The sequence below is a fragment of the Alternaria arbusti genome, assembly GCF_024043155.1.
Source record: "Alternaria arbusti strain BMP 1465 chromosome Unknown scaffold_2, whole genome shotgun sequence".
Classification (NCBI taxonomy): Eukaryota; Fungi; Ascomycota; class Dothideomycetes; order Pleosporales; family Pleosporaceae; genus Alternaria; species Alternaria arbusti.
In genome coordinates, this window is record NW_026249942.1 from 571,652 (window position 1) to 595,495 (window position 23,844).

The window sequence follows — 23,844 nt, forward strand, 5'->3', positions numbered from 1 at the left end:
AAGCTAGCCGCAGGACGAGAAATCATCTCGTGAAAGATTGGAATTAGTCTATGCTCCTTTTGGCGCGTTTGAAGAAGACGACTGAGCAAGATCCTTATTGGGAAAGGGTAGTGAAGGAGCTGATAGGGGTCAGTGCATAGTAAAGTCACAAGATGGGCCTACGGCACAGCAGGTCATATGGCCTTGCAATTGGCTTATATTAGGTATTATTCATGGATCAATACCGGTATAAACTCATCTGTAAAGGATAAAAAGTCCCTGTCAAAGTCGTCAGGTGGACGTTAGCCCCTGGGTCAATCACGAGATCCTCCCTCGCCCCACCCCTTTGGTAGACCGTCTCCCCTGTATTATATATTCCTCCTTTAATACCGTTGACTTCTTCTTATCTGCGTATCCTTCCTGTCATATCTTTGTACTGTATAGATTATACTACTATATCCTAGACTTCGTCTCCCGTATACCTCACCTCAACCGATTGAACGGCTAGAAGCGATGAAGCTCCTCTACTCTAGCTTATTTGCAGCGTTCGCGTTGGCTACTGGTGCTCTAGGTCTTCCAAGTACATCAAATTCGGCTTCCTCTTCGCCTCAAGTCCAAGTCAACTTGGAAATGGCGGGCAACACCAATGTCAAGATATCGATCAAGAACACCGGATCCGAGCCTTTGCGCCTAGTCAAAGTTGATGGTCTTCTAAGCGACTTGGCCGTCAACAAGGTCACCGTCGTGAAAGATAGTAGGTCGCTTCCGATGCACGGAGGAGCAGATACTAATGCATTCTACAGGCAACAAGCTCCCTTTCTACGGTATCCACGTTGACATCGACGTCACTAGGCTGGAGGCCTCTTCATTCCAGACTTTGCCATCCTCAGAGACAGTCGACGTGCACTTCGATATCGCCCATGTTTACGATCTTGGCGCTGGCGGTATGATCGATTTGGTGTCGCAAGGCACCTTCCTCTATGCGACCTCTGGATCATCGGCCTTAGAGACCATCTCCTTCGTCTCGAACACTCTTACCGTCAACATCGATGGATCTGAAGCAGCCGCGACCCGTCAGACTTGGCTTTCGAGCGTTTGGAATGCCGAATTCAACCTCCAAGGCGGTTGCACGTACGAACAGTACGACATTCTAGACCAATGTCGCAGTCTGTGCTCAGATCGCGCCTATTCCGCCTGGCAGAACTCGCTTTCCGACGCTGGCAATCACACGAGGATCATGGAGTTCTTCAAGGACGACACTGAGCAGATTCGCAAGAAGCTCAACGACGGCTTTCTCGCCATGGGATCTGAATGTCGGAACATGAACGAGGGTCGTGTCAAGATCTTTTGCAACAACCTCGACGGCTGTGAACCGGGTGTATTGGGAATGACTGTGTGGGCTGGCGAGGAACTTCACGTCAGGTTCTGCCCGTTTTGGTTCGATGCGTGGTACCAGATTGATCATCCAGAATGTCATGAAGGCGACAAGACCAAGACGATGATGCATGAGCTCTCTCATGCACTGTTCAGCGTCGGAGATGTCAAATACGGATACGATAACTTTATCACGCTCAACTCCACGGATAACCTCAACAACGCGGACACTTATGCATTCTTTGCCAAAGGTAAGCTCTCTCACAAAAGCTCTCTCTAGAAATATTGAACGGACTAATGACCTGATCTACAGCTTCGCACAACAATTGTTGAGTTTGGTCGATCTTCACATTCGCGGCTTGTTGGAAAAAGAATAGAATGTGATGATGAAGATGGGGTCACGGGAAGTCCAGTCGTATGAGTGTTTACTAGTGATATCCGCACGGCGGTGCGAGAATTGGTATAATAGGGTCTCTACGTAGCCTAAACCCATGACAAGGATCTTAGACCTTAATCTTACCTAGCGCCTCGACGTCAGTGAATGCATTGACCAGGTCAAAGTACACCCCGCTTTCTGTTTTGATCACTCACCATTGCGGAGACTCTGAATATTACGAGCTGCAGATATCTCGTGCTCGCGGATCTGTACCTCGCCACACACAAGATCGGCGAGTCAACAAGTCTTTCGGTACAAGCCTCGCCATCGCTGCAACTACAGCTTTTCGCAACCGGAGGTATCCCGCCATGGAGCTGCTCGATCTTCCAACCGAAATCTTCGAATGCGTCATAGCGCACTACGTCAATGGGGAGGGCATCCGACGAGCCTGGCTTCGTCGCAGTGTGTGCAGTAATCGATTATGTCACCACTCATGACGGACAGCATTACTGACGACTACAGCAACCTTCTGCGACCATATCAAGATACAGGTGTTTGCCAAGCAGCCTGCCTCAGCCTATTGGAACCTGAGTCAGCGCGACTCGGCGTTTCTGCGAAACATACTCAGACCCTTCCTCGAGCATCGAGTGGTCGCGCTGTACGGCGCCAATCACGTTCTCCCCACGCATATCAACAAGATTGTCGATGTTCTCATGAACGTCAGCGGTGACACCTCGCCTGAAAAGCGCTCTATTTGGGTCCGCGGTGTAATCGGCGCTCTGATCAAAACCGCGAATATCTGCAAGCTCGCTTATAAGCCGAGTGATAAGAGCAAGAGCAGGGTAATTTCGTCATCGGGGCGTCAAGAGGCTCTGAGTGTCGCGGTCATCATGGGAAAGAGGGATACTGTCTGCGCACTTACTACCGAGCAGGGTGCCATGTGGACAAAGTGCTCGACAGGATCTGAGCTGGGTTGTGCGCTGGAGTTGGCCGTGCAAAACGATGACCTCGATCTTGTTGAGGTCCTACTATCTCATACTCAGCGATCAACTGTGAGCCAGATCATGAAAGTACAAACCATGACGGTCGTAAGCGGCATTATGCATGCTATCCGGAGCAATGAGCCCATCGCGCTGGTTTTGCTGGAATGGTACATCTCAAATGCCAAGCACAAGGAGATACGCTACCTCATGGACTGGTTCGAAGAAGCCTGCGCATCTGAATTGATGAGCTTCCTAGGTAGGCTGATCGCACTGTCCACGCCAACTATGCGAAAAGAATTCAGGAAGAGGTTCCTCACGATAGCCGAACCGTGTTCCAACGCATATAGCAGGCGCCATCGTTTCCATCCTCAGCTCTTCCGTGTTCTCGTATCCTTCTTGTTGGATGCCGGTCTGTTTGACCGCAGCAGCATGAACTCATCCGAATGGACAGAGCGCGCTCAATTCCACGGTCTGATCAACACTGCGGTACGGAGAGGAGACTTGAATGCACTTGAGCGCGTCATGGCGGCCAGCGCAAATTCTGATCGCCTACGCCCCGATGCCAAGGGTCTGTCAACTTCTCTGCGCCACGCTACTCAACAATGCCGTTTCGATATCTGCAAGTTGTTGATAGATCACGGCGCGAATCCTGATCTCAATCTTGGTACTCAACACCCGAAATAGATCCGTCTTTCGAAATTCGGTAAGTTTCGCTTTTCTTCGCTCAGAGCAGTTCATTCTCAGGAGATGGCGTACCTGAATCGATTATTTCGTATCACCTTGACGTTCCATGCTTACCAGCGGTAATACAGCGGAAGAGACTCATACATTCATGTGGTGGATGCGGGTAAAATGGCCGTGGAGAAGTCGGCTGCGGGTAGACGAAGGAACAATGGACATGTGCCCAGGTGTGGCCAGATTCGCAGGGTCCGGGAACGAGGCCTTTGCCTACTACGTGGTAACCTGGGTAGATGACGGAAAAGAATCGAAATGATTGATGAGCCATCCGAGTTCCTGCACGCTTCTAGTTGAATGCGCTGATGATGGTGTTGAGCGCGCTGAGGAGTGGGGTTTGTCGGAGGGAAAGCCCGCTGTGGAGCCGACGCCTAATCTGGGCTTCCCTGCCACCCTGCGTCAGCTGCTCCTTAGTCACTCTGACTGCAACATCACTTCAGGAACGCAACCTGGGCAGGCTGCGGTTCAAAACACAACGTATGGGGAGGAAACTAGCAGAGCACAGAAGTCAAATCGGCAAGTATCCTTGTTCAATAATCATCTATCCAATATCGGGTACACTGTGTCTCTGGTATATCGCCCTTCACTTGCCCGCCTTCACGGATCCCAATCACAACTTCTTCGACGCTGTTGAACCAACCAAATTGGTTCGATCAGCAGCCACCGTCATTAGGGTCAGACCTACAATCCCACGGCGTTAGCTCTCGTCCTCATCGCACAGTTCGCGACATGTGTACAGCCACTTACTTGAAAAACCAGTCAGCGACCGTCTGAGTGCCGCCCAATGGACAGTTGTTGATGTTTTCTTTAAGTCGCCTTTTGCAGTCTTCTACAGCCAAGGTGTGTCCTCCGCTGCTACCCTTCCAGCCCACCTCGTAGTTCATCTTGATGCCATTGCACCTGGCCGGGGCGCACGCTGTCTTCGTTTGGCGATAATTGAAATATCCCGCGAGGGTCAATGATTTACACAGGTCGTCAGCAGCATCAAGGAACGAATTCTTGTTGCAGTCGTTGAGGTAGGGCTTGCCGCTGCCATAGCAGCCGGCCATGGTGCTGGTGGCCGAAGCCAAAGCGATGAGAGGAATAGAGAGCTTCATCGTGAAGAGTTTGATGAGAAGAGAGGCAGTTTCGAGTGTGGTGGTGTTGTTGATGTTGACTTGATGAGAATAAAGAGAGATGAAACCAGGAAGAAAGGCTGCTGGCTTTATACGTCATGCGACTGACTGCGACTGGAACGTGCTGTTTTTACCTGTCTTTCACTCGGGTTGCGCGCACATCGACCGCCGCAAGAGCAAGGCCGGAATCCTGCCTGGTCGTAATCCTACACGGGAAGATGTAGATTGCGGGAAGTATGAGCCAATCCACGTACGGGCAACTCTTGTGAAGGATTGCGCTAATCGTGGACGTACGAGAGAACTGGGACTGTAGGATTGGAAAAAGACTTGTCCTCCGATGAATGTTTCTAAGCCAAGTATCGGGCGTAAGATAGTTCAATACACCAAGGTGTAGCTGTGGGCCAAATTACGCCCTGGTGGAGTAACCTCCACCCAGAATCCTTTACAGTCCGCTATATCCGACTGTTAAATGTGTAAACACGAGAGACCTGCTTAATGCGGGAAGAACCGACGCTACGAGAGGCTGAAGAGCAAGGGTGTGAATAGACGAGCCGGGTCTTACCAGTATAGGCTATATCTCCACGAAGCGGACCTGCAGATTTTTGCACAAACCTGATGGCCAGGTAGCATTCTACCAATTGAATTCTGGACCCTGGAGGTTACATTAGCGCAATTTCTGCCTGAATGGGAGGACATTGAGTGTCGCGTAGCTGTCAACACCGTTCAGACTTACGCCGATTTACCGGTCCCGCGGCTTGAACACCTCCACCAAGTTTGATATCTGTAATGCTCGGCGCATCGGTTTAGTGGAGCACATGGGCTATGCACATGAATATCGTTATGAAGAGATGTCTTCATATCAGTAATCGCAAAGCGATTCTCAGCGCAGGACGCCTGAAGCTACGATCATGCGCTTTTTGCATCTAGTCGGAGTCGAGAAATCCGCTCAGAACTTCCAAGCCGCTCATAGCGCGACATTCGACTTGGGGATAGCGCGTGAGCTCCTGTGGGCTTGGTCTAACACATTGACATTGATCTTCTCTGAGTCGCTTTGTGCCTGCATCTCAGGGGCCATTGAGACTTTGCTTTTACTCCTGGTATCCTCGTGGTGGTCTTCCAAAAGGGTTGGGTGCCTCTGAATGGATTATTGGGATGGTTGCCTGGTCCTTCGTGAACAAATCACGGCGTCGGTAAGAAGAAACTCTTCATCGGTAGTTGATGGGTGACCAAGTCTGCAACATCTTAACCTAGATGAAATGCGGCGACCACATCCTCCTCTTATTGTGCTCTTTTCCATCTCCTGACATCCTTATGGGTAGGTAAAGCAGGCCTGAAGGAGCGACAGAGGACCACCCTCACTTCGACGTCGGAACACAGATGCTCTGCCCTATCCTGAGATTCCCACAATCCACACCCTGATTCCCTCTTAAGCCCAGCAAACCATCAACACTCAACCCATTCGCCTCCGCAATCGCCCAACACGTATCCCCCTTCTCAACCCGCAACTGGCGCTCCCCATCCCCACAGCTAGCAACAACCGTATCAGGCCCATCACTCCTATTCACAAGCTTAAAAACCAGGAACAAAAACACCAGCACCAGCAGCGCAAACGGCAACATCATACGCACAGCGCTCCTATTGCCTTCTTCTATCATCTCATCCTGCTCGCGTCGTTGTTCGTCGGACGGGGGCTGCGAGTGCTCGCCCGTTGCACGCAGCTCGCCGTATCGGTTTCCGGGCTCGGATTCGTAGATGCGGCCGGATGCGTCGCGGAAGGTGTAGGTTTGGGTGTCGGCGTCGTAGCCTATGCGCTCGAAGCCTGGGGGGAGGCGCTCGGCGTCCTGGGGGTTGTGTTAGTGGTCTGGGCTGGCAAGAGGTGTACAAGTGAGGTTACGCTGTCCATGTCTGTCCAGCGACCCATTTTGAAGAGGGCTGGGTTAGGTAGAGCGAGTTGTGAGGGTAAGTAAGATGCTGATTGCGATGTGCCAGGGAGGTTGGTGGTTCTCCAGATAATTGCGGATGCGCGGCTACGATGTCGCCAATTGCAATAACGCTATAAAGATCTAGGTATCATATGATGCTGTTGCCTTTACAGCCAGTTGCGCAGGAAGCGAAGTTGGACGTTGTACGCTGTGACGCGTGGCGGCGGCGCGGAAGAGACGTGACGACGCGGGATGTGGGGCCTTTCCGTGGCGTCCACGGGTGGAGCTACAGCGTGCATCGGGCTGGCCCAATGGGCGGGCGTGACCGCTACACATATGTCGCAGCCAACAGACGGTAATTCATCTGAGTACAAGCTCACGGGACCGATTACTGCATGATGCTCACCCGAAGCAGTGTTTTTTCTGTAGGTCTAAATGCACCTTTTTGACTAAATAGCAAGAAGCAGCTGCTACGGCGAGTCGCATGCTCATAGGATGACGAACGCGCATACCCACTAGTGTATACCATCAACCTTAACCTTCACTTACATCTTTCTTGCTCATCCCAGATGTCCTGAAGCAGTCTTGCCGTCTTCACACTGTGGTTCGCAGCCATATTCCAAATGCCATTGCGCTCAGAGCTCCTCTTCGGCACCACAGCACCATAAGCCAGCAATAGCACCACCATATCGATATGTCCTCCCTTGAGTGCATACCACAGCACTGGCGTAGATGGTAGGTAACTGTCCTTTTCTTGTGTGATCTGTACACCACTGCGGATGAGCAGCCTGGTAGCCACAAGCCAGCCATTCTCCACCGCCACTGTAAGACCCTGCCATAGTTCGTTAGAGCCGATATAACCCTTTTCATGATTACGAATTGCGCATCTCAGGGTGGGATCGGCTTGAAGCAGATGCTGAATGATGTGCGCGTGGCCGTATCGACAGGCTGAGTGGAAGGGCGTTGGCTCCAGTCGGCGTATGTAATTGATTGCATCTTCAGGATAGTAACTGAATCGTAGTACGCCCATTTCACCATTCCGAACTGCCCAGTCGATCCAGCCCCGCTTTGCTTCCTTGAGCAATCTTCCAGAGTAGCAATACTTCAGGTACCAGGACATGAGTGTAGGAAGTATAGTAGTACGTTGCTCGAACATACATGCGTTGATCGCGTTGTGCAGTTGTTTGCGCTTGTAGAAGCGTTTTTCCATACGCTCATAAATGAAAGAAGCGGAGTAAAGATGCCCATTGACCGCGGCGGCGGTAAGCGGCGTGCCGTACAGCTCGCTACATAGACCTACGTCGTATACCTTGCCAACAAGGAAACGAAGGGCAGGTTCACTATTGACAGCAGCGGCAGCAGCGAGCATCCCCACCGTATCTGCGCGGCCCATATTCTTCCTGACCTTGACCGAGTCATCGAACGGTCCCTGGCAGAGATATGCGAGAACGTCATCTACCGAGAGTGCCGCTGACATGGCGTTACAGAGGGCCAGGCGGTAGCGTTCGCGCTGCGCTTGCGTCTGATGATATGAGAATTCCATGAGGAAATTGACCGTGGCTTCCATGTGATCAAGAATGTACGTCGAGCGGCAGCGGGTGGGGCCCATCTTGGAGAGGACAGTGTACATATTTGGTGCGAGTAGACGCTGCTTGCGGTCGTCACTGAAGCTGCGGTAGAAACTTGCGGAGTATCGACCAAAAATATCGTCGTGTATTGCGACTGCGAAGGCTTTGCAGACATATCGTGCTCGAACTGCCACAGCCCATCCGCGGCCATTGTACAGGTAGTCGTGCAGGTAGTTGTGTATGATAGCAGCGAAAATTTCTGCTGGGAGATCAAGTAAGTTCATGATGGTATCCAAAGGTGAAGAGCTCGCGGTGCAAGGCTTTGCGACTGAGTTGTACTCATCGCTGCGCTGCCAAGCAATTTGCGCGTTTGCAATCCACGGGTATCAAGTCGCGTAGTCATCTGACCCTAAGTGCAGGATTGACGCGCTGTTGCTGCGATCAGCTTTCAACCTCTGATCTTGTACTCGAATAATCTCCAAAAAGATGCCATGTGGTCCAGTATCTCGAGTAGTACCGCCCGAGCGAGTATATATTTCAAGTGAAGAGCCATAGGGTTTTCATGGTAGCGAGAACCACAACCAGATATCAGTACAGAGATGTCCGAGTCAACTGGTTCATATTGAAGAAGTCAATTGCCTACATTGCAAAAACTGCGTCAGTTGGGGCATCATAGAACTGATGGCGATAGCTCCAAGGAATACCTCAAGCTTTTGCTGTTGCGTGCCCAGGTAGTACAAGAACGCTAAGCGTTCGGGGAAAAGGGACGTGACAAACGGTCTGCGTTGGCGAGGCCATCAGGCTCGGCATGATCCCTGCACCGTGAGGCGTCGTGTGCAGTCTAGATTGGGAGCCTGCACGTTCTGATGGCAGAGTGGATGTCAGGAGGCGCGGCGCTGTGTGATTGATGTCAACGATCAGCGGCTTCAGTATTGATGATGATGACCGTGCGGGGAAAAGGCGACGTTGGCGGCTTCCTAGTCGTCGCCTCGCGCTTTCCAATTCCCAGAACGTGTCAGGGATGCTACGATAACGCGTGGTAGGCGCACCTTCCCATCTAAGTTTCCTCAATTTCATGTCACGACAGAGAGACCCTATGCAGGACGCGTTTGATGATTGCATCTTTCAGCCACCTTCTAGACTCGTCGCGCGCAAACAAGAACCTGAGCAAGCCATAGCGCGCCACTGAGGCTGTGCGCGCCGTCCACGTGTAGCAGCCAATCTGGCTGATCGACGTCATTCGCTCGACTTCCGGTATCCACCTGCATACTAAGCACGTACCAAGCCGGGTCAAGCTTGCCGAGCATTGATAAGGAAGGCGGTGGCCGCGCCTCACTTACTTGGCCACACTTCTACCACCGCCCCAAGTACATCTTTGTACTCAACCACCCCCAAACTCTACAACACCAAAACCGATGGGAGAACCCGACGACCCCTCTATACGCAGCTTCAAGTCTAAGGCAGCATCTGCACTTGGCTTGGGACGCAAGAAAGACACGCAGACCGACGTCCTTCCGACCCACAACCCCCACTCGACCGCCCATCCTGGCCTAGATGGCAGCAACCCGTCGCGTAGTGCACATGGCACCAGCGACCACAGCGAGAAGCCCGTTGCCAGCGATAATAGCTCCACAGACATCGACAATGGCAGCGTCAATACCGCGCCCGATGGAACGACGCCTCCCGCCATAGGATCCGAGAAGCGTCCATTCTACTCGCTCGTGCGTGTCAAGAACGGCAGCCTCCGATTCATATCCCACACCAAGAATGCCATCACACACAGCTGGATCAACCTCCTGCTCGTCTTCGTGCCTCTTGGTATTGTAGTCAAGCTTGTGCACCTGAAGCCCGAAATTGTTTTCTCCATGAACGCCATCGCCATCATTCCGCTGGCTGGCCTGCTCGCGCACGCGACCGAAGTTGTCGCTGCCCGGGTTGGAGATGCGCTCGGTGCACTGCTTAACGTATCCTTTGGAAACGCTGTCGAGTTGATTCTCTTCATCATCCTGCTCGCCTCTGACCAGATCGAGGTCGTGCAAGCGTCCCTACTTGGATCCATTCTTGCCAACCTGCTTCTCATTTTGGGCATGGCATTCTTACTCGGTGGTTTGAAGTACCAGGAGCAGGTCTACAACAATACCGTCACTCAGATGAGCGGTGTTATGCTGGCCCTCGCCGTAATGAGTCTTCTGCTACCCACTGCCTTCCACGCTGCTTTCGAGAACAACGCCATCGCCGACCACGAGACATTGTCTGTCAGTCGCGGAACCAGTGTCATCCTCCTACTAGTGTACGGCCTGTACCTCGTTTTCCAGCTCAAGAGTCATCGTTATCTCTACGCTAGCACTCCCCAACATATCATTGACGAAGAGTCACATCCCGGTGTCCTTGCCGGTGCTTTCGACTCATCCAGCTCCGACTCTTCATCCAGCTCCAGCAGTAGCGACAGCGACAGCTCCTCCAAGAACTCTGATGGCACTATGAAGAAGAAGGCCAAGCGCATGGTGAAGAGGCTTCGCCGCAAGTCCAGCGCTAGCTCCAAAGACGCAGATGCGCTCTCGGCCCTCAATTCGCCGGAGGGTGAGCTACACCAGAGTCCTTTCGATTCGGAGAGAACCAACAGCGTCGCCACTGCCAACAATGTCGCTCCTATCACTTCTCGCCGACACTCATTCGACGTCATGAGTGGTGACGAGGCCGATAACGATCAATACGTTCCAGTCGTTCGTGACTTCGAAGCCGCTTCGCAAACTTCGCGCTCCGTGACGAAGAAGGAAAAACGTAGGCACAAGAAGAGCAAGAAGGACCGCCGTGATCGCAACAAGGTCGACACCATTCCCGAAAAGGAGGTCGTGCCGAATGAGCCCACGCCCAAGGTTACCTTCGCCGAGGAAGTACAGAACGACAGTGCCACTACTATGAATTCGAATCCTCGCAGATACAACCGGCCTGCTCTTCCTTCGCTACTATCCAACAATGTCTTCTCGAACCCTCAGAACCTCGCTCCACTCGGGGGTCCGGCACCCAATATTCGTATGGCAGCGCCTCGCGACAACACAGCTTTGCGTGCACCCCTTCGTCGATCCAAGTCCCTCCCGGATCAAATTGGCCGCGCCGACTCCACCGGCAACGCAGTCAAACATCCTGCTGTCTCTCCACAGGCCGCCATGGCCCTCAACGAGGATGACGAAGACGATGAAGCACCTGACATGTCCATCAAAGCTGCTATCTTCATGCTTCTGATCAGCACTGGTCTCGTTGCTGTCTGCGCTGACTTCATGAGTGAAGCTATTGAGCCCATGGTTGAGAGTTCTGGTATCAGCCAAGCGTTTATCGGTCTTATCATTCTTCCCATCGTTGGCAACGCTGCAGAGCACGTCACTGCAGTCACTGTCGCGATGAAGAACAAAATGGATCTTTCTATCGGTATTGCTGTCGGCTCTTCCATCCAGATCGCTATCTTCATCACACCTGTCATTGTTATCCTCGGTTGGATCATGGGCAAGGAGATGACACTGTACTTCAACATCTTCGAGACTGTCGCACTATTCGTCACAGTCCTGGTGGTGAACTTCTTGGTACTGGATGGTCGCAGTAATTATCTCGAGGGTAGTTTACTGATCGCCGCCTATATCATTATTGCGCTGGCCAGTTTCTTCTACCCTGACGGCTGTGAGGCCAGTGCCATTGGTGGCAACGAGGACCGCTGCAACAACGGCGAGGTTGCTCGATTGGCCCAGGGCATGGTCAAAAGGATGATTGGCATGTAGGGCCAACATCGATAGTCAAGAACCTTGAAGCCTGAGTAACATCAGATTTCAGCATGAGTTCTTGGTCTTTGCTGTTGCTTTGCGATCACACGGTTGAGTGGCATGGTGTGATGTCCGCTCCCGTATAGAGACTTTCCAGCGTGTCTCATTTCTTTCTATTACGATAGCATACAGTCCTTACAGACACCTAATAGCTCATCACCTCAGAGGTCCTCAAATTGACACATAATACTGGCTCCTCAAACGGAGCCTGCCTCACATACTTGACTGTGTTCTTTTTTCGCGTGATGGAAACTGCTTGTTCGTGGCACTCGTTGATTTGATGCACTCGTAGCTGATGTGAGGAAAACCAATGATGCCTCTTGCTACTCAAGGGGTCATCTTCCGGCGCCCTGCCAAGAGATTTGGCGTCTGCCTAGCCCGCTCCTTCGACATACGCGGAACACTTCGCGAACTCAGCCACCAAGCTTCGACGCCCTCTGCCCTTTCTGCTGCTGATCCTTCAATATGAATATCGTGCATTCCGTCTATCTAGGATCGAACAAAAGCCCTAACTCATCCTCCCACCACGCCACGTATCGCAACACATCCTGTCTACAAGACTCCTGCTTTCCTGCATGTTGAAGAGTCGATACAGCGCGTTCTTTTCTTTTTTATACATAGCACAACATGGTCAGTCGGGGTGGTCGATCAAAAGGTTGTGCTAATTGTCGTCGCCGGCGTGTGAAATGTGGTATGTCCATTCACCTGGTCAACCTTTGCAGAGATCTGCTGCATGTGCTGACGTGACAAGACGAAAACCGCCCTGAATGTGGACAATGCATCAAGCGTGGACTCAAATGTCAAGGGCCCAAAGACCTTACTTGGATCAATGAGAGTGTCACGTTTGGAAGCAAGCCAGCAAACACAACCCAGAACGTAATTGTGAGGATAGCTACTTCAAACCAGCTATCTCTCGCAGCCTTCGAAGATGCTATCTGCTTAGCATATACGCGAAAGAACTTGCTACGCGGGGGACCTGTTGAGATAGCCTGCAACATGATCGAGAGCCATGCCGCATCCATGAGAGGCGACGATCCTGGTCTTGATTTGTTGCGAAAAGGCATAGTGAGCCTGTCTACCACCTTCTTCGGTAGCCAGCATCGACAGGGCGATATCACGACCAAAGGCTATCAAAAGTATGGTCAGGTGCTGCGGCAGCTCAATTCACATCTTGCTCGTACAGAGCTTCAAACGACGAACGAAACATTACTTACGTCACTTTCTTGTATGCTTCTCGAGATCTTCTTACCTACTGGACCGACGAATTTTCTGAAACACCTGCGAGGTCTCGACGCCATTGCGATGCTACGAGGCCCACCCAAGGAGTCTGAAGGTATCAACGCTATCATCTTTCGGGGCCTGCGCATTCTTTCCATCGTTGGGGCACTTGCGGAATCCAGGCCCTCTATATACGCGACCGAGGAATGGAAGCGAATTCCGTCTGCACATTCCAACGAGTCGGGACTCTTCCAACACCACGTTTTCTCCATCTTGGCTGACTGCACCCGCCTCATCAGCCAGCGGAATGCTCTACTGCGCTCAAAAGCATGTCCAGAGAGCCTTGAATCCTTGCTTACCGAAGTGGAGGATGTGCTCAACAACTTGGAAGGGCTATACCCGTTCTGGGAGGTCTTGAACCGGAACCAACTAGCTGGAACGACTGAGCGATCTGACATGGCGAAGACACTAGGAGTGGCCAACCACGTTTCTGCAACAGCATTGATGCTTTACAACACCGCATACATATGCGTCATTCAGATCAAAGATTCATTATCTCCATCGCCTGTCAACACCGCACTGCGAAACGCCGCCGCGATGAAAATCGCCAAATGCCTGGAGTTGAAAGAGTACGAGCAGCGGGAAGGTGCACCGCAATCCAATACCATAGCCTTTGTAGCTATCAAAGTAGCCTGGCAAGCTTTGGGTGGTTTCAACTCACCGGAAGGACAGCGCTTAGCACATACTGTCAAGTCTGCCACCAATTCCGTCTTCGCACGAGGATCTACGCATTCTGATGCGTCGCACTTTGCACATTATGTTGAAGAGTCGCTATTCTCCAAATTCCTTGGTAGGATACCTCTTATAGCACCGGATGGCACGGCGTGTGTTAGCAATGAGTTCGGTTTGTGGCCGGATGGGCCTCCAGGGGTCATCGAATTCAGCATGCAACAGCTAAGCACGCCCTCCGAGTTCTTTTCAGAGACCACACTCGCGCCGCTCTAGTGTGGTGCAGCTACTGCATGTAACCGGTACGAGATTAGCAGCGGTCGACAGGAATCCCTCCTTAAGATGCGATGTCGCAGTACATTACACGGAAACGCCACTCCTAATCTACATCAGAAGACTTCTTCCACCGCCTTCTGGACCTCTATATTAATTTCGCGGATTGTCACGCGGCTCCACATGGCGTGTTTCCAAGCTTCCCCGGATTTAGACATTAGCCGGCGGGAATCTGAGAAATGAAACGCGGCGAATTTACATCTGAACGCGCTCCGGGCGAACGGCGCATCTTCATTGATGTGATGTCAATCCAAGAGGATCTTGAGTGATGTTCGACACAGACGGCTGTGGTTCTCTGGGTTTTCGCATTGACACAGAGTTCATGCCTCACTTCGCTTAGCCAAAACGGCGACACACTGACAGGTGTCACCAAACATCCGAGCTTCTACTATAGCAACTACCGGACAGGGTTTCTCGCCGCCTCCGATGACCCGGTTCAAGCAGTTTAAGCATGTCGTCTACCATAAACGAGCCAAGAGCCCCTAAGCTTCACGGGAATGACCTCAGGACAGCGGGCGGGGCCTTGGCGTTTATACATAAGATGGAGGGCATTGGCCTACAATGTGGGCAGTTCGAAACATCAGTCGTTCAAACAGTCGTTCTTCTATCAACATGGGTGTCAAGTCTTTCATTGTCGCGGCCTTTGCTGCGGTTGCCATCGCTGGACCGATTCCCGAACCTCTCGACATGATGAAGCGGGCTGGGCCTGCTGCCGGACAAGTCATCACCAAGTGCGCCAACCCTGGTCAAATCGCACTTGCCTACGATGACGGCCCATCGCAATACACTCAGAAGCTCGTCGATACCCTGACTGCTGGTGGAGCTAAGGGTACTTTCTTCGTCACTGGATCGCTCTACGGTATATATATGCTTCATTTACTACGAGCTGAAACCACCATCTAACATAAACAGGCTGCATCTACAACCAAAAGACCGCCCTCCAAAACGCGCACAAAGCCGGCCACCAAATCGCCTCGCACACCTGGTCCCACCCTTCGAACTTCGGTTCCCTCTCCACCAACGACCTCACATCTCAAATGACGCGTCTCGAGCAAGCCCTCGTCAACATCATCGGCGTAAAGCCCACGTACATGCGCCCGCCTTACCTCGCCACCGGCGGCAACGTGCTCCCCACGATGAAGACCCTCGGCTACCGCGTCATCACCGACGACGTCGACTCCGGCGACTGGAACGGCAAGACCCCCCAGCAGAGCCAGCAGGTGTTCCAACAGGCTGGCACCAGTGGCAACGGCCACATTCCTCTCATGCACGAGACTTATGCCAGCACGGTTAACACGCTCACCCCGTGGTTGATCAACTGGGCGAAGAACAATGGGCTTAAGATGGTTACTGTTGCTGAGTGCCTTGGTGATGCGCAGGGTGCTTATAAGAGCGGTACGCCTAACGGTCAGGGTACCTGCTAGATTCGTTGAATCGGAGATGGGCTGCTGTGCTGTATGTACTTGTCGCATTGCTCAATGCGGAAGGAGTGGCCGATAGGAGAGGATATTGGAGAACTTTGATTAGTGTACATATTTACTTCTAGAAAGACTCTTTTGCGAGAACCGGATTTCTGCTTCAACCACTTGTTTATGATCTTGAGCTTCTTGTCTGACAGATCACGTGCCCTGACGGTGCCTTCCTTCCCTAGGTAAGTAGGTGCGTCATCGCTCTCCGTGCATCCTCTTCTCCCCACCAACGAGTGCGACTTCATCGACGAACGATAATTATGCCTTCATCTGTTCCAGATGTTGCATGCGCTCCCACCTTCCCGAATACTCTTCAGATGCTGCGAAACGCGCTTCCATATGGCTTTGAACGCACAACGCAGCCTGATAGCTCTTACCGTGCGCGGCATGGTATCAAGCAAACCTCACTTTGCCTTGATCACCTAGATTTTCATGTTCCCTCATCTTATCTCCACTCCTTCACTCTCACCTTGGAATCTCTCACCCGTTAGCGCCCTTGTCGAAGGTAGCTTCTGGACGACTTCACGCATCGTATATAAGACTTCTTTTCCTCAACACCATCTCTGGATCTCTACACCCCACTTGGCTGACTTCGACTAGCCCTCCAACGACTACTGTCCAGCAAAATCATGATGGATCTGTTGGATCTTCCGCCGGAGATCTTTCAGAAGATCATTGCGAGCTACGTTCATAAAGCTGGAGTCAATGAGGCATGGGAACGACGCGATGTCTGCAGTGAGTGCCATCTGGTGATCTCCCAACATAAACTTATTCGCTCTAGGAACATTCGCCGCCTTCATCTCCGAAGAATGCTTCGGCAGACAGCCCATGATCAGATACGCGCAGCCGGCAGCCAAACGACTTTTCCTCCGACACGTAAAGCTGTTCCTTACATACCGGTGCAAAAGCTTGTACGGGGCTCCGACACTACTGCCCAGTCTCGTCCGTAACGTCGTTGAGCACTTCATGACGACTACATCACAGACATCGGAGCCAGTTCGCGAGGCCTATACGGACCGAGTTTGCTACGCCATCGTCAATCACCTTCCTGGGGGCTTGCTGTTCAAACTCGCCACCAAGCCCACCCTCCTCATGTGTAAGAAAGTCGCCAGCGATCCGGTCGAAAACTATTGCTTAACGATCGCCATATTGATGAAAGACAAGGAGCTTGTCTCCCACTATCTCTCTCAAGGCGTCTCTGTGTGGAATAGAACCGAAGTCTATGAGAATCCTCTCAAGGTCGCTGCGCAATATGGATCTATCGAGTTCGTGGCTCAGCTCTTGGAAGACGCAAAGAGCAGTCTCATGAGGTCAGCTAAGGCCAAGCCGATGATGCACCTGAGTAACATCATCGATCGCACTATTCGGTCTGGACACTGGAATGTTGCCATCATTGTCATAGACTGGTGGTTTCAGCATCTTCGTAAGCCCCCACCAAATTCCATAGTAGACTGGGTCATAGCAGCTACTAGTGCTCCTAGGACTGAGTTTCTACACCGGATACTGGACCACGATCACACCCCCGCCGCAAAATATAAGCTAGTGGCACGCCTCTACAGTTATTTCGATACTTGGGGCGTTGGTCGCATGAATCGTCTTGCCATGGCTTTGATCAATCGAAACATTTTAGACCCTTCAAAATTCTACAGTCATATACTCTCACTCTCCGGCTCTCTCTTAGCCCTCGCGGTTGAAAAGGACGATTTCAAACTCGCCACGAGATATCTGAAGCTTGATCTGAGTCCAAATGGTCTGCGAAACCCAGAGGGCAACCTCGAATATCCGCTGGTCCGAGCCGTCAAGAGATGCGACGAGACTATGGTTAGGCTTCTACTTGATCATGACGCCGATCCAAAGCCAGCGCAATGCTGGATCTCCAAGGCTTTTGACAAGCCAGATGAAAGGCCCTTTAAGCGCTTTTCAGAAGAAATACGCTGTGACTGGCGGAAAGAATGGGACACCACAGAGAGCATTGAAGCACTGATACGCCAGGCGGCCGAAGCCAAAGATCGGAGAAGGAAAGAGGCATTCACCGAAGCCTAGCCATGTTCGACAACATCTCCGGCGCTCATATGCAGTATGATGGCTTTGCGATTCAAGGCGACTGCGGCAAAAGTTCTTTCCTTTGGATTTTGCACATCAGTCGCGCTCTCTCAAACTCTCAAGTTTCTGCTCATGTCCGGGGATATTTGACATCTCAAAAGCTATCTTGCTCTTCTAATATTCTTGTCTTCGATTTCCAGCACGCGAATCCACCAAGCAACCAAACTTAACAAAAGTACTTGCTTTCTTCTTTTCTTTGTCTACGCGCAGTGGGCTTCAGCTCTCACTCTCCATAGCTTTCATCAATGCAATACACCATCCACCTCTAACGAACACTGAGCTACCAATTCCTCTGCTGTGACCCACAATCCAGTTGAAGCACCCTGTTCAGGTGAAAACCTGAACATCGTGAGGCCTGAATCAAGGCGACATCTTCTCAATCGCGTATTGTTGGCCTGATGTAGGCTGCACACTGCCTGCCTATCCAGTGCTTTCCTTGCATGAGGCGGCAGCCAACCCGAAGTGCAGGACGCAAATTGTCGACGAAAGGTACACACCCGTGTCACAACAACTTTATAGAGAACGAAAGTCTTGAACTTTACAATGGATATTTCTGTCGCCAGCCTACTCTTGCAGACCGAGCGAACAATACTGTTACAAAGCCAATGCGCACTTGTCTATGCTACAAAAGCCACGACACCATACGCATGCTTACGTCTAGAGTGGAATGAAACCCTTTGAATCATCGCCAAGCACTCCTCCATGTCATAAACCATGCCACAATGCACCTAAGAAGAAGAAGGAAAGGATCGATAAAACTACATCTTCAGCCACTCTCACCTCCTTGCATCCAGGTCCTTGAAAGTCGCTGGGCTAGGAGGTACCAATGGGCCCTTGACACCATCGTTGCCTTGCGGCTCGATATATCCAGGCGCCTTGCCGTACTCACCGGAGAAGTACTTGTGGAAATCTTGGCTGTCTTCGAAAGGACGGGGTCCAAGGAGTCTGATCATGTCTTCGCGGCCGAGCATCTCCTTCTTGAGGAGCTCCTCTGCTACGAGGCCGACTTCGTGCTTCTTCTCGGTGAGGAGGTCCTTGCATTGCTTGTAGGCTTCGTCGACGATGCGCTTGACCTCCATGTCGATGTTCTTGGCGGTGTCTTCGGAGAAGGGCTTGGTGAGTTGCTGGCCCTCGCCGTCTTCGAAGTAGATGTATCCGATCTTCTTGCTCATGCCCCATTTGCTGACCATGGCGGTGGCCATGGCGGTCACCTTGCGGAAGTCGTCGGATGCGCCCGAGGTGACGGTGTCGAAGTGGAGCTCTTCGGATACACGGCCTCCTAGTGTCATGGCCATGCGGTCCATCAGCTGGTTGACGTTCATGAGGTATGTGTCGCCGTTGGGAAGGTATTGAGCGTATCCGAGAGCGCCTTGGCCACGGGGAATGATAGAGACCTTCAGGAGAGGGTCGGCCCACTTGAAGTACCAACCGCAGATAGCGTGGCCGGCCTCGTGGTAGGCGACGGTCTTCTTCTCCTCGGGCTTCAGGACGAGGGACTTCTTCTCGAGACCTCCGATGACACGCTCGATGGCTTGCTCGAAGTGTACCATGGCAACAGTCTCGGCGTTAGCACGGGCGGCTGCAGGTTGTTAGTGCATGTACATTCAAGAGGGTCATAGATACGTACCGATCAGAGCAGCTTCGTTGACACAGTTGGCAATGTCGGCTCCGGAGAAGCCCGGTGTCAAAGCTGCCAGCCTGCCCTTCAAGAACTCCATGTCCTCGTTGGTGACAATCTTCGCCAAATGGACGCCGAAAATCTGTCCTCGTCCGTCCATGGTAGGCTTGTCGATGCTGATATGCCTGTCGAAACGACCAGGTCTCATAAGCGCTTTGTCCAGGACGTCAGGTCGGTTAGTACCGGCCAATACAACGACTTGCTCCGTGGTGTTGAATCCGTCCATCTCTGTCAGGATCTGGTTGAGAGTAGCCTCGCGCTCGTCGTTGCCACCGCCAAAGTTCTGCTTCGATCGGGCACGACCGATAGCGTCGATTTCATCAATGAAGATAATGCAAGGTGTGCTCTTGCGCGCATTGGCGAACAAGTCTCGAACACGCGATGCACCAACACCGACGAACATCTCCACGAACTCAGAACCACTGACACTGAAGAACGGGACGCCTGACTCTCCTGCGGTCGCCTTGGCAAGAAGCGTCTTACCAGTACCGGGGGATCCAGATAAGATAGCACCACGAGGAATCTTGGCGCCAAGCTTCTGGAATCGACTTGGGTCTTTGAGGAAAGAGACGAACTCCATGATCTCCAGCTTGGCCTCGTCCATACCAGCGACATCTGAGAACTTGACCTTGACATCCGTCTCGTGGTTGAACTTCTTGGCGCGACTCTTACCCATGCCGAACACACCACCGCCTCCGCCAGCGCCGCCTCCCGCACGTCTTGTGAAGTAGAAGAGCGCACCAAGGACGAGGATGGTGGGACCGAATGACAAGAAAGTGCCGAACCAGGAGATCTCACTCGAGTATGCCACGGGTATGCGTTCGGAGCTTGGGATGCCCAGCTCATACTGCGCGTCGTCCATCTTGCGCTCAAAGGCCTCGACGGAACCGATTGTGAAGTAGTAGTAGAAGTTCTGGTTGACGGAAGGCGAGTCGGGATACATGGACGATACGGCCTCGCGGTGCAGGTAGACCTTCGCTCTGTTGCCGTTCAGAATGACGATCTTCTCGACCAAACCCTTGTCCAGGAAGGTCGTTCGGAACTCCTGCCATGTTATTTCCTTGGAGTTCTCGCTCGGGAAGATGGTCTTGTACGTGAGGTATGCGAGGAAGGCGCTGATGAGGATCGTGTTGGTGTCCATACCGCCGCCGAACATGGGCCCCACTGGTCCACCAGCTCCGCCAGCGCCACCCTTGGATCCCTTGCCTGGGCCTGGGTCGTGTGCACCCGACTTTTGCTGTGGTTCCTCGGAGCCGTCCTTGAACTTCTGCTGATGTTGGTCCGCCGCCTTGCGTGCCATATTGGTTGTTAACCGCGAGATCTTGGCCGCGGTGGCCAGATCCAGCTTCTCGCCTCTCTCCAGCTTGTCCATCTCCTGTCGCAGCTCTGGTGGTATTCCAGTGCGCTTAATCTCGTCCATTGCCTCCTTGATGTTCTGCTTCTGTGACTTGGGGACGCCCATCGACACGAACGAGACTAGTTGATCCAGCATCTTCTCCTCCTCTGGCGTAAGTTTGGCCATTTGAGGCTCTCCCTCTTTCTTTCCAGACAATCTGAACTCAGGCTTGTGAGGCGTGCCGTCCTTCTTCGCTGGCTCGTCATCCTTCTTCTCCTTGGGCTCCTCCGGGGGCCCGGTCGCAAATCTCCGCACCCGTTGCTGGGTATATATACATTGTGGTATCGGTGCTCGTGTGCGTAATGTGCGTGGTGCCCTCGTGGCAGCGTTGAGGCAGGGTCGGGATAGGCGCGCTAGGTTGCCTGAGCGGCGGAGGAGTGTCGACATGGCGGCGGAACAGAGGTGCCGGGACTGCGGGGTGGGGTATAATATAACAATGGAAGGGGGTGTGTGACAAGTAAAGAAGAGTGACTGTATTACCGCGCCTGTTCACTGCCTCGGGCTGGCAGTAGAAGAATGTCTTGTGGCGGGTGCGCTTCGATGGCGAAAGCTAGGATATGACAGAATCATCGAAGTTCTACCCATGCCACCGACACGCCGACTGCCTTACTAAGCGGGGCTGCCTGCCCGCATTACGCGTGAACATGTGCCAGAGTCTAGAACCACGCCTTGACTCGATTGTTTCTTTTGCTTTTGAGCCTCTTATATTCCGCCTCAATGCTCTGCAAGAATGTGCGGTACGTGTAGACACCAATTGCCTCCTTTTGGAGTAGGTTCCCTGCTTCGGTCCGACCGCCACGCGCATTCATCTCCACGTCCAAGAGACGCGCAAGTAGGAATTCAACTGATGATAGACTGATAATGCAACTTCATGTCCTCGTGTGAAGTTCGTACCCGAGCATGTCGATCATGCAGATGCGCGACCTCGGGATGCTTGATGCACCGACGGACTAATTCCATCGTCCATCCTGGTCTTGGGCGACGACCATGGGCCCAGGGCAGTCAGCCCGCAGCTATAGCGCACAGCAGCACCAACTTTATTCACACGCAGTCAGCGCCATGTTTACGCATCCGGGCCGGTATAATAGATACTTAAGGTCTTCGAACTGCCAAAGACTTCCACTTCCCAATCAATCCTACCTTAGCAATGCGTCACTCTATCATAGCCTTCGCTGCGCTCACGTTCTCCCCTCTCATATCCGCCCAAGCACCCAATGCTTCAGACGCTACCTACCTGACTGCACCTGCTTTAGTCACCACACCTGAGAACACCACCACCATTCAATGCTGGCGCCTGAAATACCCTTTCACAGTATCTACAACAGCAGGGACCGCGGGAAGCCGTGCCATAGCATTAGGCAATGTGACGAGTCTAGGCTATGTCATCCAGCCACCGCGATTTGACGGCGGATTGCATAATGCGCCTACAACACAGTGAGTAGATTGCCTGTACGCTGAGCTGCGCTCACACTTTCAAGAATCGTACACTTCCTATCTGGACTCGCGCGTATCACTTTACCCCAGGACCCATCTCAGGAGCTGTGGTTGCCTGGGGGTAAGGGCGGTCTGGTGGTCGCTGCGGATGTAACGGGCGAGGGACACATAACAACGTATCCGAGTGACCAAGACACGGTCGCCATTACTGCACCTTTTGACGATGGTGTGGTTCCACAGTATGAAGTGATCAACGAAGGGCCGTGTATGGGGCGACAGACGTTCATCTAGTAGACTAGAAATGCGATTTGAATGGAAAGAAGGTGCATGTTGGTTGTACAGTCTATTCGTTGGCTCGATGCAAAGAGAATTGTAGTGTTCCGCTTCCTTCCTCCAACTCCTGGTGCTATACACCTTCATTCATCTCTTATTATACAGCCACTTACTCCTCGTCGGCGAACAGGGCACGGCCAGTCTTGGAGTTGAGGAACTCGTTCCTGATGTCATTGTCAGCGTGCTATTCAACGCACCTTTGCCCATATGTGATCCTGCTGTTTCTGGTAACATCCATTGACTCACCTCTCGATAGCCCACTGCATGGTGCCGTATGCGATAGCCAGAGGGGGGATGAAATAGAGGACTTGGTTCCTTGAGCGGCGCATGACGTTCCAGAAGCCCTTGCCGATGAAGGTAGCCATGGGGCGCTGTCGGTTGGGGCTCAAGGCGTAGGTGACGACGCCCTTGCCGGGGCGGCCACCACCCTCGTAGGGGTTACCCCATGAGCCGATGTGCCAACTATGCCACTGTCAGCATGATTTCCTTCCTACTCCGATGGGTGTGCGATGCGAGGCGGGTCGAAGAACGGATTCTTTCGGGGAAGGTGGCCGGGGCTGCGTGCGGGTGGAGCGCGGACGTACGTGGTCTTGGTCTTTGCGAGGGTTTCAGACGGTCCCATAGCCATTTTGACGGTGTGAGAGTTGCGTGTGGAGGTGCAATGCGTGGGCGACGGCGTCGACGTTGCTGTCAGAAAGCTGCGAGCGGTGCTGGGATGCCAAGCCTTTTCTGCTAGCACCAAATACGGCAAGGCGCGGCAAGAGCGAATAACACCAACGTGATTGGCCGCTCAACCCCGACACAATCCTCTCGAACATTCACCTTCCTATCACCGGGGCTGGGGGAGCTTCCACATGACGGCGACTACTTCGTGATGTATGGACACTTATCTAAGCCCCTAATCACGCCGGCTGCGCAGGCTCCTACGCGTCAATCGGCCTGGACTGTCGAGGCAACATCGTAAACTCAAACCGGAGACACATCACAAATGACAACGAAAACCCTGGATTGGAGTGCGCATCTGGACTTTGAAACTAAGTTGTAGCTGTATCCGACCACAGTTCCGATAGATCGGCTATCATTGCGTCAGCGACGGCATACCCGCGTTGCAACACGCTACGAAACAAATCCAAGACCTCATGCATGTCATGAGCATTCCGAACACGCGCTCCTGCGACCCTCAAAGGAAAAAACAGTAGCACACCCGCAATCCCGTTAGCCAGCAACTCGCGACTCAGGCAAAGGATTTGACGCATGTGCCACTCGATCTGGGAGCGAGCTAGGATC

General features: G+C 52.5%; 9 protein-coding genes across 9 annotated transcripts; 5 read left to right on the forward strand and 4 right to left on the reverse strand.

The window, feature by feature from the left end:
- Nucleotides 1–609: 609 nt before the first annotated feature.
- On the forward strand, nucleotides 610–3,396 carry J4E86_001744 (uncharacterized protein; the record flags this gene model as incomplete). The annotated part of the gene is made up of 3 exons (XM_051442309.1): nucleotides 610–733; nucleotides 783–1,604; nucleotides 2,252–3,396. The coding sequence occupies 3 exons, from the start codon at nucleotides 610–612 to the stop codon at nucleotides 3,394–3,396; spliced, it is 2,091 nt and encodes a 696-aa protein (XP_051305897.1).
- Nucleotides 3,397–4,190: 794 nt separating this feature from the next.
- Nucleotides 4,191–4,496, reverse strand: J4E86_001745 (uncharacterized protein; the record flags this gene model as incomplete). Its single annotated transcript, XM_051442310.1, has 2 exons — nucleotides 4,191–4,363; nucleotides 4,415–4,496. 2 exons carry the CDS (start codon nucleotides 4,494–4,496, stop codon nucleotides 4,191–4,193), a joined length of 255 nt encoding a protein of 84 aa, XP_051305898.1.
- Nucleotides 4,497–5,917: 1,421 nt separating this feature from the next.
- On the reverse strand, nucleotides 5,918–8,336 carry J4E86_001746 (uncharacterized protein; the record flags this gene model as incomplete). Its single annotated transcript, XM_051442311.1, has 3 exons — nucleotides 5,918–6,403; nucleotides 6,457–6,494; nucleotides 7,034–8,336. The coding sequence occupies 3 exons, from the start codon at nucleotides 8,334–8,336 to the stop codon at nucleotides 5,918–5,920; spliced, it is 1,827 nt and encodes a 608-aa protein (XP_051305899.1).
- A 1,131-nt stretch (nucleotides 8,337–9,467) lies between these two features.
- Nucleotides 9,468–11,822, forward strand: J4E86_001747 (uncharacterized protein; the record flags this gene model as incomplete). The annotated part of the gene is made up of 1 exon (XM_051442312.1): nucleotides 9,468–11,822. The coding sequence occupies one exon, from the start codon at nucleotides 9,468–9,470 to the stop codon at nucleotides 11,820–11,822; it is 2,355 nt and encodes a 784-aa protein (XP_051305900.1).
- Nucleotides 11,823–12,860: 1,038 nt separating this feature from the next.
- Nucleotides 12,861–14,087, forward strand: J4E86_001748 (uncharacterized protein; the record flags this gene model as incomplete). The annotated part of the gene is made up of 1 exon (XM_051442313.1): nucleotides 12,861–14,087. One exon carries the CDS (start codon nucleotides 12,861–12,863, stop codon nucleotides 14,085–14,087), a length of 1,227 nt encoding a protein of 408 aa, XP_051305901.1.
- A 669-nt stretch (nucleotides 14,088–14,756) lies between these two features.
- On the forward strand, nucleotides 14,757–15,568 carry J4E86_001749 (uncharacterized protein; the record flags this gene model as incomplete). The annotated part of the gene is made up of 2 exons (XM_051442314.1): nucleotides 14,757–15,003; nucleotides 15,057–15,568. 2 exons carry the CDS (start codon nucleotides 14,757–14,759, stop codon nucleotides 15,566–15,568), a joined length of 759 nt encoding a protein of 252 aa, XP_051305902.1.
- Nucleotides 15,569–16,242: 674 nt separating this feature from the next.
- On the forward strand, nucleotides 16,243–17,656 carry J4E86_001750 (uncharacterized protein; the record flags this gene model as incomplete). The annotated part of the gene is made up of 2 exons (XM_051442315.1): nucleotides 16,243–16,348; nucleotides 16,395–17,656. The coding sequence occupies 2 exons, from the start codon at nucleotides 16,243–16,245 to the stop codon at nucleotides 17,654–17,656; spliced, it is 1,368 nt and encodes a 455-aa protein (XP_051305903.1).
- Nucleotides 17,657–18,492: 836 nt separating this feature from the next.
- On the reverse strand, nucleotides 18,493–21,177 carry YTA12 (Mitochondrial inner membrane m-AAA protease component; the record flags this gene model as incomplete). Its single annotated transcript, XM_051442316.1, has 2 exons — nucleotides 18,493–19,295; nucleotides 19,344–21,177. The coding sequence occupies 2 exons, from the start codon at nucleotides 21,175–21,177 to the stop codon at nucleotides 18,493–18,495; spliced, it is 2,637 nt and encodes an 878-aa protein (XP_051305904.1).
- A 1,489-nt stretch (nucleotides 21,178–22,666) lies between these two features.
- Nucleotides 22,667–23,185, reverse strand: J4E86_001752 (uncharacterized protein; the record flags this gene model as incomplete). The annotated part of the gene is made up of 3 exons (XM_051442317.1): nucleotides 22,667–22,721; nucleotides 22,804–23,019; nucleotides 23,142–23,185. The coding sequence occupies 3 exons, from the start codon at nucleotides 23,183–23,185 to the stop codon at nucleotides 22,667–22,669; spliced, it is 315 nt and encodes a 104-aa protein (XP_051305905.1).
- Between the last annotated feature and the right edge of the window lie 659 nt (nucleotides 23,186–23,844).